Genomic DNA, 13,297 nt, shown 5'->3' with positions numbered 1-13,297 from the left:
TAAATATAGTTTAGAAAAACTGCAAAACTCCAAAGACAAAGATCTTAAAAGCAGGTAGGAAAAAATACAAATTGCTTCAAAAGAATGACCATTGGAGATTTTCTTACCAGTACAATAGAAGCCAGAAGGCATTGGAATAATCACGGTTCTAAAGAAAATAACTATCACTGTAGCTCCATTGTCTTTCAAGAGTAGGGGTAAGCCTTGGCTGGTGTGGCTCAGTGGATTGAGTGCTGGCCTGCGAACCAAAGGGTCACTGGTTCAATTCCCAGTCAGGGCACATACCTGGGTTGCGGCCAGGTACCTGGTACAGGGCGCACAAGAGGCAACCATGTATTGATGTTTCTCTTTCTCGCTCCCTTCTCCTCTAACAATAAAGAAATAAAATCTTTAAAAAAAAATAAAAAGAGTGAGGGTAAGCACAATTTCTTTATCAGTATCTCCTTAAAGTTTAGGAGAAGAGGATCCTGCAAAGTTTCTAACAAGCAGGGGCTGGTAAATAAATATTAATATAGGACCCATTACCGCTCCTTCCTTACGTGCAAAATGCCACAGACATTATTATCCTTATTTAGTGTACTGTCTTTATGTGTACTAAAATAAAACAAAAAGAGAGTAGTAGGTTCATTTCATGTGACCTCTGACCTAAAACCAGTTCTGTGTAAGTTCCCAACTCTCCAGCTCTATAGTTTCCTGCCACAGAAGTTTTCTGGAACCAGCTTTGTTAACTGAAAAGACACTAAGGTTCTTAGCTTCCCCTTCCTCAGTCTTAGTACAGTAGGGATACTACTTCTCCAAGACATCGTGAGCTACGCGGGGTGACGTAAGCCTTCCCCACCTATTTTTTATGTTTGTTACTGGGAATCTGGCCTAGGAGACATGATAAGCTGGTCTCAGGAGCAATCTCCATTTCTGCTCTTAGTGTTCACTGTCCTCGTTCTGGTCCCAAACTTCTGATTGCAGTGCATGGGGATTTCTGAGTTCACATAGGAGAGGCCTCTGTACCATATCTCCTGGTGAGGTAAAGCAGCATGATGTTTCAGCCTCTTCCCCTTATTCCTCGGCTAGCGATGTACAATGCCTGCAGAGACGTGGAGGCCCCCTCGAGTAACGACAAAGCCCTGGGACTCCTGTGTGGGAAGGATGCCACAGCCTGCAACGCCACCAACTGGATCGAGTACATGTTCAATAAGGACAACGGCCAGGCGCCTTTCACCATCACACCCATTTTTTCAGGTAGGCATGGAGACCCCCAAGGTTGCGTATTAATGATGTTTTTTAAAGCTCAGGACCCTTAAACTGCAGTATGAAGATAAATTCAGGTAACTAGCTCCTGGAATGTTCCTCCAGAGAGAGAGGAAACTAGAGCATTTACCCTGTCCCTAGCTAATTTAGGATCTAGGGATGGGAATGGAGGAAGAAGAAGAATGTGCCTTCAGCTATTGCTACATTATCAAAAGACTAAGCCAGTTTTCTATTTAAAAACGAAAAGGCCAAAAGTCAATACAAAAGCCTTTTCAGGAGCTCTGAAATAGTGTTAGACTAGCTCCTCAATAAAAATAACACACGATTGAAGCTTTACCATGGCAAGTGATACACTTGAGTCTCAGTGACAAAACCTATGTGTGCTCAGTTATTGAGGTAACTTAAAATTTTACAGGGCTAAGTGGCAAAAACATAATTTGATGAAGTAGAAATCTCCAGTCCTTTTTACTCTTCCGGCTGTGTTATGTATTTCGGTGTGCTCATCACTGGATTTAAATGTGATTTAGTACAGACTTTATAGTGTTTTTTACATCGAGATGTTCACTCAGCACAATCCGCACTGCAGATGTCCCAACCCATGGGAAGGAGCCCATGAACAACGCCACCAAGGGCTGTGCCGAGCCAGTGGATGAGGTCACCGGGCCCTGCAGCTGCCAGGACTGCTCCCCGGTTTGTGGCCCCAAGCCCCAGCCACCGCCCCCTCCCACCCCTTGGAGAATCTGCGGCCTGGACGCCATGTATGTCATCATGTGGATCACCTACATGGCGTTTTTGCTCATGTTTTTTGGAGCACTTTTTGCGGTGTGGTGCTACAGGTAAGCTGTCTTGCTTGTCCTTCACAGTAAGAACAGCAAAATGACTCACATTGCACTTCTTGCTTTTACTTGGCAGACCTTGATTAATTAGAACAGGAAGCAATTACCTGCATTAAAAGCATTTCATAAATTGCGTGTGTCCTGCAACTAGTAAAAAATCAAAGGCCTGTTCTGACATTGAAACCATTTGAAGTTGGTTTTGTTGATTTATTCAAAATGATGTGAATTAAAGCACCATGCAGCAAACCACCCATTCTTTAACAGAAAACCTTAGGGGCCAAATCTGGTTCAAGTCTATTTAAATGCAATGCTATCGTCCCTTTGGGTCTTGATTTAGGACAGTATATTTTATTTAACTTTTTATTTTAAACTAATTTTAGGCTTAACAAAAAGGTGCAGAAATAGTAGTATATATACTACTTATGTATATGTATGTGTGTTGGATATATATACAAAGTCTGTCCAGAAGGTATCTAGCCATGTAATATGAAAAATAGAGACATTTATTGAAGAAGATGCAAGATAGAAGAAACATTGTACATAGGACAATGATGCCTCAGTCCCCTTCGAAGGAGGCACCCTGGGACCTCACCCAGTTCTCCCTATTGCCATCAGCTGCCCTGCCACATTTTTCTGAAATCTCATTGATGGTCTGAAATTTCTTCCCTTTCAAAGATGATTTTAGTTTCAGGAAAAGCTAGAAGTTGCAGGGCGCCAAACCTGGGCTGTAACAGGGCTGAGTCACTGGGGCGATTTGATGTTTTGCAAAAAAACTCTGCACGAGATGTGATGCATGAGCAGGCATGTTGTTGTGTTAAATCTGGCAATCACTAGTTGCCCATAGCTGCGGCCTTCTGAATCATCCAAATAGTTTCCACAGAAAAGTGTTCAAGCTTAAGGCAAAATTTGATGCAGATTCATTGCTCATTCAGTCATTTTGAATGTGATGGCCACACAGTACACATGCTCACTCAAAAATGTCCGCTGTCCCCAGTGACCACTACAGTGAAGTTATTGTTTACACACGCGCATTCCAGAGCACGCTTCTTGGCTGCCGGGTTACACAGATGTCACGTAAACCGTTCTCGTTACATTAACAATGGTTGCACTTTCATTATATTAACAGTGGTAAAGAGTATATGGATATCCTTTGCCCAGCTTCCCCTACTGTTACAGCTTACATGACTCATAGTATATAATTATTATTGAAACCATGATTATTAGCTAAACTAAAGACTATATTAATATTTCACCAGTTTTTTTCCCCTAATGCCCTTTTTCTTTTTCAAGATCCCATATTCCATTCACTCCTTGCGTTTTATTAGTCTCCTCTATCTGTTCCTCAGTCTCTCCATTTCTTTTATGGCCTGCACACTTTTGGCGGGTACTGGTCAGTTATTTTGTAGAATGTCCCCCAGTTTGGTTTTATCTGATATTTTCTCATAATTAGATTGAGGTTATATGTTTTCGACCAGGAATATCACAGAAATGAGGCATCTTTCTTGGTATATCCTACCAGAAGGCACATGATATCAGTATGTCTCATGACTGGTGATGTTAACCTTGATCACTTGGTTAAGATGGTGTCTTTCTTCCCAGTTTCTCCACTGTGAAGTTACTGTTTCTCTCTTTGTAGTTGATCAATATCTTTCGGGAGATAGATGAGACTATGCTAACACTTTGTGAACTTAGGGGAAATAAAGTGACAATTATGGAAAAAGAAAACAGGCTGAGGAAGTAAGCTTTTAAAGGGATTACGGGACTGTCCGAAGAGCAGCCTGGTTATATTGAAAAATACTGATACTATTTATATGGCTTTCTTTTTCAGAAAACGGTATTTTGTGTCCGAGTACACCCCCATCGACAGCAATATAGCTTTCCCTGTATATATCAGTGAAAAAGGTAGGCACATTTGTAGTTAAATAAAAGGTGTGAGGATTGTGTTGGCATGGGTGTTCATTTCCTCAACAAATGTTTACGCACCTGTTCTGGGAGACACACTGTGCTGGTGCTGAGGACACAGTTGTGATCAGGACAGACAGGTCCTTGCCATTGCGTACTTACAAGCTCTTTGGGGTGGCAGACTGGAACCAAGTAATTAGTAACAGCAGTAGAACAATGATGGACTGGGACAGAGCTGTGGAGGTGCTAACCTAGCAGGCCGGGAGCAGGATTAGCAGGAAAGGCTGATGGGAACTGCTTTGGACAGAGCGCCCAGAGAACTTTGCCCTTACGAGGTTTATATTGGACATCAGTCCTCTGCGGGGTGGGCAGGCAAGAAGGGTAGCCTCCAGAACAGGTAGGTAGCTGAGGAGGTGGGGTGGGGGGCATCTCACGCACATGCCTAGCACGGGCAGGATTCCTGCCAGGCGGAGTTACCTGATGCTTTCCGTGTTCCAGCGTTCGGGAATGGCTCGCCTTTTAATCTCCACCGTCTCTTCCTCTCCCACCCTTTTAGGGGAGGCCTCCTGCTGCAACCCGCTGGGTGAAGTGTTGAAGGGCTGTTTGAGGCGGCTTTTCACACGATGGGGCTGCTTCTGTGTCCAAAGCCCTGGCTGTGTCATCGTCGCCTCCTTGGTCTTCATTGCTGCCTGTTCTTCGGGCCTGATGTTTGTCCAAGTCACGACCAATCCAGTTGACCTCTGGTCAGCCCCCAACAGCCAGGCACGCCTGGAAAAAGAGTACTTTGACACCCACTTTGGGCCTTTTTTCCGCACAGAGCAGCTTATTATCCAGGCCCCTCACACCCACATACACGTCTACCAGCCGTACCCCTCAGGATCCGATGTGCCCTTTGGACCTCCGCTTAACATAGAGATTTTGCACCAGGTAATCTGCTCTTTGCAAAGCTCAGTTCCAAGAGACACAGTGATTTGTTGGCTTTTACATGTTAACCAGTTTTACCGGATGTGAGTTTGGGGCTGAATGTAATGGTATATTTTGAAAATCTTAATGGTGAAGTGTGAATTTTCAAGGAAGTGAATGACAGGTGTTGAATTTAATGAAAAATTTGCTATAGACCGTTGTTATATTTACTGTGTATGGTCGGTCTTGCTTCTTTTTAGAAGTTGAGATGAGCATTTCTCTTTTGAAGCAGAATGTATTTACAGTCCACCTTAGGAACTTACGCAGTTTTTTCCCTTGGTGATTGAAAAACAATATGCTAGATCCCAAAGGACCGAAGCCTCTTGTGCTGTCCTGGGGACCTAGGGAGGAGCTACCGGTCATCGCTGATCTACCTGAAGGAGGGAGGGTATCATTTCCTGCATTTGCCGAGAGATGTATTTGGGACAAGATCCTCCTGTTCTACCCAGTGACCCTTGACCTGGAGAAATGTGTCTGCGCATAAGCTGCATCCCACTTCCTTTTTAACCCCCACTGGCATGACCGCATGGTTTTTTCTTTAAATGTTGGTCTTGCCCACAGAAAGTCTGATGTCTTGAAAAACATCAGGGTGGTCCCAAGACTTCAATAGAATCTTTTGCCACCAAAAGCCTGTAGCTTTTTTCCAACTTGCTGCAGAAGATGTACAGAAGTTACTTATCTCCAAGAGTGTATTCTCTATTAGAAAATACGAGAATATATGTAAATAATCCTAGAATGGAGCAAGGCAGCAGGCGGTGTGTTTTTGGCGAGAGGGAGTGTCAGGAAGACCAGGCCCACTGTGCCAGCGTCCCCTCTGGCAGTGCTGGGCGCTGCTGGGGCCGGGTGGCGGGGGGCGATGTCCATGTGTTCTGCGCTGAGATCTGGCCCGGGGCTGGTGTCTCCTCCCCATCTCTCTGGACACCTTGAAATAGGGTCTCCCAGTTTGCTGTCCTCTAAGACCGGGCCTTGGGCGTCCTCAGATACTTCACCACAGCGTGCCTTGGTCCTCTCCCTGTCAGAGGAAGGACTGCCCCCGGATACTTTGTATCATGTGACCCCCTTCAGGGCAGTAATGGTTAGAAGAAATGATTTGTATCTTCTTTCAGGTTCTTGACTTACAAACAGCCATCGAAAACATCACTGCATCTTATAACAATGAGACCGTGACACTTCAAGACATCTGCTTGGCCCCTCTCTCACCATATAACGAAAACTGCACCATTTTGAGTGTGTTAAATTACTTCCAGAACAGCCACTCTGTGCTGGACCACAAAGTAGGGGACTACTTTTATGTGTATGCAGATTACCACACGCATTTTCTCTACTGTGTACGGTACGTGGCAGGATAGTCACTCATTGATCCCACCAATATTTGAGCACTTGCTGTTGCTACACACCTTTGTAGGTGCTAGAGAACCAGCAGTGAGCAAGTGGAGGAAATGTTCTAATGAAGGGAGACAGATGATGAACAAGTAGATACATGCTCTAATGCCAGGTAGAGAGGGGCGCTGTGGAGAGGGCGAAGCCAAGCAAGGAGGTGGGGGCGGGGGCGGGGGCGGGGACGCAGGGCAGGGTCCTGCTTTAGAGGAGTGGAGACCTGCTCGGAGGGAAGGGAAAGGAAGAGGGGAGCCTGGGAATATTAGAGGAAAAAGTGTTCCAAGTAGAGGGGGTAGTGAGGACAAAGGCCCTGGCGTGGAACTTTCGTGATGTTTAATCGAGGAACAGCAGGTAACTCTTGGCCTTAAACTCATCCTCTAAGTTTCTTGAGCTGGATTCTTTGCAAAAAAAAAAAAAAGCTATAGTTCTTTTTCTTACCTTTCAAATACAAATTTATATTTTGACATGGAATTGTTTTCCAAACGTGCAGCATCCCCCTGTGAGCGGAGTGGGGGCAGGATTGGTTCGCAGGGTTAGAATGGGGGCAGGGAAGCTGTTTCCTGCAGGAGGCGTGTCTGTCTGGGCAGAGTGTTTATAATTTAGTCGGTCTCAGAGAAGCCGTGCTTGGTGACCTGAGGCTTGTCTGGTGGCTGGTGATGGATGGGACTGCCATCAGCGAACGCCCTGCCCTTCGGACTGACCTGGCCTGGAGACAGGTGTTCAGCGAGTCAGTCACCATGACTGTCTCATCATGGGAAATTATTCTCTGTCACCTTTGAGTGCACTGCTCAATGAACAGCATCTCAGTAGTTGAGCACACTGACTTCTGGTCGGCTTTGATGACCTTAAGTTCTGTCTGTTTTTGTTACTAAAATATGACACTTTATGTGGTTGGGCTATGTATACTCTATTACAAGGAGGTCACCTCTGAAAATATCCTATAAAACAAAAAGTATATGTCCATATACCCTAAGCCAGCATTTTCCACTGGGTAGATGGTACAGGGGAGCTGTGAAAAGTTTGAAGAGTAAATAATAAGACACAATTTTTTTTAATCCTCCACTGAGGACAATTTTTTCATTGCTTTGAGAGAGGGAGGAAAGAGGGAGAAACATCTATGTGAGAGAAAATCATCAATTGGTTGCTTTATCGTATGTGCCCTGACTGGGAATCTAACCTGCAACCTGGTGTGTGCCCTGACTGGGAATCGATTCCATGACCTTTTGGTCTACAGGATAGTGCTCCAACCAACTGAGCCACACCAGCCAGGGCCACAATTTTTATATTTAAAGAAAAGCAGCTATTTGTGTTCTCTTGCACAAAATAAAAGTCAACAAAATTTTTTGATGGAGATGCACAAGACTTGTGTTTTTTCTAAGTGGGGCATGGTTCAACTGGGTGCGGGACGCTGCTGTCGGCAACTCCCGTCCTGTGTGGCGGGACTGTGTGCTTGGTGTGTACTAACACTCGTGAGTCTCCAGCTCTCAGCGCCCTCCGCAGCCTCCAGCTTCTCCTGCGCTTTTTCCCCTGGAGGTCCTGCCGGAGCGGCCAACCTGACTGCCCAGATCTACTTTTCTCCTGTGTTGTGGGACAGCTTCAACATCTACCAGTTATTCAGACTTGAGGCTCTGACCCTGAATTCTTCCTCATGTAATTTTTGCAATTTTTAATGTGTGGCTGAGCTCTCACATCCTATGTGGAGGCAGAGTCAGGCTGTGGGATGAACGGACTCAGATTGTGGCTGCAGCCCTGTAGTCTCTTTGCCCCAAGCAGGTGACCTGACCTCGGGGACCTGATGCCTTGATCCTTCGGCCCCCAAGGGTGATGGTTCAGACTGTACTCGCAAGTGCCCCGCAGAGTTCTGGCTTGTGATCTGTCCTGAAATGCGGGTTACCTGTCTTCCCTGTGCTCCTGGTTGTGCCTGGCCGGCCGGGGCCATTGCACAGTCCTCCTGAATGGGCTCCCTGCGTCCCCTCTCTCTCCCAATGGCAGACCTCCTTCCACTATACCACCAGCGTTATCTTTGTGAAACATAGATAGCCTTGGAAAGAGACCGAGGGCCTCTTTCCCTCGGTCTCTCATTCTCCAATGTCTGCAGGATGGAAAACCCAGACTACTCGGCATGGCACTTTGTCCTTTTTTCATGTCTGTCACTTTCGAGGTCCATCCCCTCTCTCAGAAGCCCCTCCCTCGCAGGTGCCCCATGTTCTAGACACCGGACTTGTCCCTCAAACTGCCCTCCTTTTTTCACATGCCTGTTCTCGCTCTTCCTTCCCTGCCCCCTACAGTTGCCCTTGTGTGTGACACCCTCACTTCTCTCTCCCAGGTGAATTCTCCGTTGCCCTTGGAGACCTGTTCTTTCCCCTGTATTCATTCTTCCTCCTCTGTGTAACAAGCAGCAAGTGATGTGAGTCACATCATGCTGTATTTGCTTGCCTTGTACTCAGTGATTCCGAGCTTCCAAAGGCAAGTGCTGAACTGTATTGTATTATTCACCAAAGGAACCGCAGGACCCACTTTGTGCTTAGAATATGTAAATATTTTGTTGAATACATGAATGAAAAGTAGGGTAGCCTTATAAACTGTTAGTTGCATAAACATTTAGGTCTCTGATGTCTTGAGGCTTGTTCTAATTGGAAGCTTTTTCTAAACTTGTTGGCAGGGCTCCTGCCTCTCTGAATGATACCAGCGTGCTCCACGATCCTTGTCTGGGTACATTTGGAGGGCCAGTGTTCCCATGGCTTGTGTTAGGAGGCTATGATGGTAAGTAAGAGAAGCTTTTCCTTTCCTACGAGATTAAGTAGTCTTGGTTCTGTTTTTAACAGTTAAGTAGTAATCATAGGGGTTTCATAAATTGAGCACTCTTACTTATTTCCTGGCTCTTGAGTTCCGAATATAATGAGTTGGGTTTTGTTTTTTTGGGTTTTTTTTCCTGGATTTAAAAATAGTGGATGCTGTTAGCCATTTTTTTTTAAAGATTTTATTTATTTATTTTTAGAAGGGAAAGGAGGGAGAAAAACATCAATGTGAAAGAGATCATTGATTGGTTGCCTCTTACACACCCCTAGCTGGGGACCGGGCCCAAAACCCAGGCACATGCTCTGACTGGGAATCGAACCAGCGACCTTTCGGTTCACAGGCTGGTGCTCAATCCACTGAGCCACACCAGCCACAGCTGTTAGCTCTCTTTTAGGTCACACTTTAGGAAGCTGTTGAAAGCTAAGGACATGTCTCCAGAATAATGTAATTGAGTACATCCACATAATACGTTGTTCAGCTTCAAGGAGTTCTGAAACCTGAAGGTTCCTCTGTAGAATCCCTGCAGAATCTGTGGGCCTCAGTCTAAGCCCATCTGTAATTGGGAAGGGATGCTGTGTGAAACGTGGGGGAAAAGAAAGTTGAGGGATTTTTTTTTTTTTTCCTTCTAAACCAATTTGTTAAGAATTCAGGCACTTTTGTCATAGGAGAAGCAGTTGGTTTGTTCTCCACTGGGTCCTCTAACACCTTGGAACAGGCCGCACGGGGCTCAGTGGGGTTATGATTCATGTGACAACTTCGACATCTGACACCTAATTACAGGCAACTCAGTGGGTTTTGCTTCACCTAATGAAGAGGCCAAATAAATGTGTTCCTCAAGAAGTTGTGATCTATATTTAAGCTTTATTCTCCCTCATACAATAAAACACCATTTCTCATTGGTGGGGAAAAGATGGTGGTGGCCAGTCACAGCCATCATAATTACCTTGGATCGCCACCGTATTCCTTCTATGAAAATAAATTCCAGATGGATCACAGGTTGAAATGTAAGAAGTGACAGTTAAAGGACTAGGAGAAAATACAGGAGAAATTTTAAAATATAATTTTTAAATGGAAAAGTCATTTCTAAGCAAGGTAAAACTCAGGAGCCACAAAAGGAAACACTGATGAATTTGACAATATGAGAATTTTAAATTCCTATGTGGAGAACAAACATCATAAAGTTTGAAAAATACAAAAGCAACAAACTGGAAAAAAATTAGTATACATAACAGCATTTCTTTTTTAAAAAAAAATCATTACCCAAGGATATGTTTATTGATTTTATAAAGAGAGGAAGGGACAGAGAGAAAATATCAATGTGAGAGAAACATCCATCAGTTGCCTTTCATATACACCCTGACCAGGCATAGAACCCACAACCTTTTTGGTGCACAGAACTCCAACCAACTGAGCTACCCTGCCAGGACAGCATTTCTTTAATATATAGAGAGAGAGTTCTTGTGAAAAAAAGAACAATCAACAACCCAGAAGAAAAGCCATATGAAAGTTAACAAAAGAAGAACTACAAATGGCTTTTAATTATAAAGGGAAAATGCTGAACGTCACTCCCAATGAGTGAAGTGGATCTCGGTTCTGTCTTTCTAGCTAACAGGTTAGCAGAGGCCTAGGAGTTCAGTACGAGCAGCATGGGTGAGAGCACATGGGGACGTGCCACGATGGCGGAGGAGGAAGTGGGTCACTGGAATATAAGCTCCAGGAAAAGGCAGGGAGGTTTATCTCTTTTGTTCACTAGTGTAAATGATGCCTGACACAAAAGTAGGTCTCAGTAAATATTTTGTTGAGTGAAAAATGAGATGGCCTTTTTGACAGGCAATTTGGGAAAATCTATCAAAATTAGAAATGTACAAACTTTCTGATTCAGTGATTGCACTTGGAAGAATTGATTCAATGAATATGTATTTTACACATTAAAAATATAAGATTATTCCATGTGGTAATTTTGTTCATAACTTCAAAAATTATTTTAAAAAAATCCATCAGTGGGAGATTGGTTAAATTATACCAGAAAATATAATACAGCAGAAAAAAGAGGAAGGAAGCTCTTTAAGTAGTAAAATGGAACAGACTGAAGACAAATTTAAAAGCATAACATATAGAATAGTATGTTACTATTTGCAAAAAGGAGAAGGGAAGGGGAAGAATATATGTTTGCTTGTGCATCTGGATGTATAGTCTAAAGTCCGAGTGAGAAATCAGTCACCTAGCCATTTTATAATTGTCTCTTGTATTTATCTAATTTTCTGCATGCTTATAATCTTTTTGATGTCACATTTTTCCTTTCTAGATCAAAACTACAATAACGCCACAGCCCTTGTGATTACCTTTCCTGTCAATAATTACTATAATGACACTGAGAAGCTCCAGAAGGCCAAGGCCTGGGAAAGAGAGTGAGTTGCTCACAGGGTCTAAACCGCCCGTCCATGTTTGCAGGAAGCTGGACAGGAGGCGAGAGCACATAAACTGCATTCAGCTAAACTAACCATCGTCAGATCTGAGTTGTCTTTTCACTTAGTACTAGTGACGTTAAGAAAAAAATCTGTAAGTAAATTTACCTATAAACATAGTTTGAACAGATCTCCCTCCACAGGAATACAGAGGTATACATGCGGAAATTTGTCAGCATCATTTTCTAACAGCAAAAGCCAGAAGCCCACAGAATGTCCATTGTGAGCAAGGGCTAAATACAGTAGAAAATTGTGCAGTCATTAAAGAATGGTTCAGCATGTTTAAGTTTATATATGCTGTACGTGCTGTCCATGCCTAGAAAAAATATCCAGGAACTGGTGAAGTATGTTTGCAGCCTGGGGAGAAAGGGGAAGAGCACTGGGAACAGGGGACTTGGACGTTTTACTTTATAATGTACTTTAAGTACATTTTTTTTAAGAAACAGCTTTATTGAGATATAATTCATATACCATGCATTTCACTTACTTATTTAAAGTGCACAATTTAATAGCTTCTAGTATATTCACAGACATGTGGAATCATCACCATAGCCAAATTTAGAACGTTTTTTGCCTCCGAAAGCAGCTCCACGTCATTTGGCCGCCGCCACCAGCCGCCCCGCCCGCACACTCTCAGCCTCCCACCTCCCGGCCCTGTGCGGCCGCTAATCTACTTTCCACCTCCGTACATTTTCTTATTCTGGACTTTTTTAATATATGAATGGAAGCACATATGTTGAATTTTGTGTCTGGCATCTTTAACTTAGCCAACTGTTTTCAAGGTTAATCCAAGTTGTAGCATGTCTCAGTCCTTCATTCCTTTTAAAGGCTGAATAATGTTCCAGCCTTTGGATATACCGCTTTGTTTATCCACTCAGCCACTGATGCCGGTTAGGTTCTTTCTGCATTTTGACTATTACGGATAATGCTGCTACAGATATTCGTATACAGGTTTTTGTGTGAACTTAAATGCTTTCATTTACCTTGGGTACATACCTAGGATCAGAATTAACAAGTCATATGGTAACTCTTGAGAAACTGCAAGACTGTTCTCCAAAGTGACTACACCGTTGTACATTCCCACTGGCGGTGAATAGAGGTTTCAAATTCTCCATATTCTTGTCAACACTCGTTATTACCTGGCTTTTTAATTCTAGTTATCCTTATGGGTGTGAAGTGGTATTTCATTGCAGCTTTGATTTGCAGTTCCCTGATGACTAATTCCAGCATCTTTTTATGCTCTTATTGGCCATTTGTATAACTTCCTTGGAGAAATGTTTGTTCATATCCTTTACCCATTTTCAGTTGGATTATTTGGATTTTTACTATTGAAGTGTAAGAATTCATTTATATTCTACAAGTCCCTTATCAGATATATGATTTCCAAGTATTTTCTCCCAATCTTGGCTTTGTTTTTTTTTTTTTTTTCTTTCTTGATGGTGTCCTCTGAAACACCAGTTTTTTTATTTTGATGAAGTCCAATTTATTTTTTTCTCTTGTTGCTTGTACTTTTTTGTGTCATAGCTAAGAAACCTAATCCAGGGACATGGCGATTTACACCTATTAAAACCTATGATTTCCTAAGAGTTTTATTGTTTTAGCTCTAACATTTGGGTCTTCGGTCTATGTGAGTTTTTTTGTGTATGGTGTGAGGTAAAAGTTCAACATTCTTTTTGCATGTGGCTATCCAATTGTCCCAGACCATTTATT

General features: G+C 43.3%; 1 protein-coding gene across 1 annotated transcript in view; it reads left to right on the top strand.

Annotated features, from left to right (window-relative positions):
- NPC1 (NPC intracellular cholesterol transporter 1) overlaps positions 1-13,297 on the top strand; it is a 50,980-nt gene that overhangs the window by 24,240 nt on the left and 13,443 nt on the right. Inside the window, exons 5-11 of the mRNA XM_054583450.1 lie at positions 1,069-1,236; positions 1,832-2,081; positions 3,910-3,983; positions 4,540-4,910; positions 6,053-6,279; positions 8,986-9,086; positions 11,428-11,530. Of these exons, the coding sequence (XP_054439425.1) occupies positions 1,069-1,236; positions 1,832-2,081; positions 3,910-3,983; positions 4,540-4,910; positions 6,053-6,279; positions 8,986-9,086; positions 11,428-11,530 (1,294 nt within the window). The remainder of the gene's footprint in view (positions 1-1,068; positions 1,237-1,831; positions 2,082-3,909; positions 3,984-4,539; positions 4,911-6,052; positions 6,280-8,985; positions 9,087-11,427; positions 11,531-13,297) is intronic.

Source organism: Pteronotus mesoamericanus, unplaced genomic scaffold (genome assembly GCF_021234165.1).
Source record: "Pteronotus mesoamericanus isolate MK-2021 breed Mesoamerican mustached bat unplaced genomic scaffold, CSHL_Meso_final contig_74, whole genome shotgun sequence".
Lineage (NCBI taxonomy): Eukaryota > Metazoa > Chordata > Mammalia > Chiroptera > Mormoopidae > Pteronotus > Pteronotus mesoamericanus.
The sequence above is the reverse complement of the archived record's forward strand: the minus strand, read 5'-3'. Positions and strand labels throughout refer to the sequence as shown.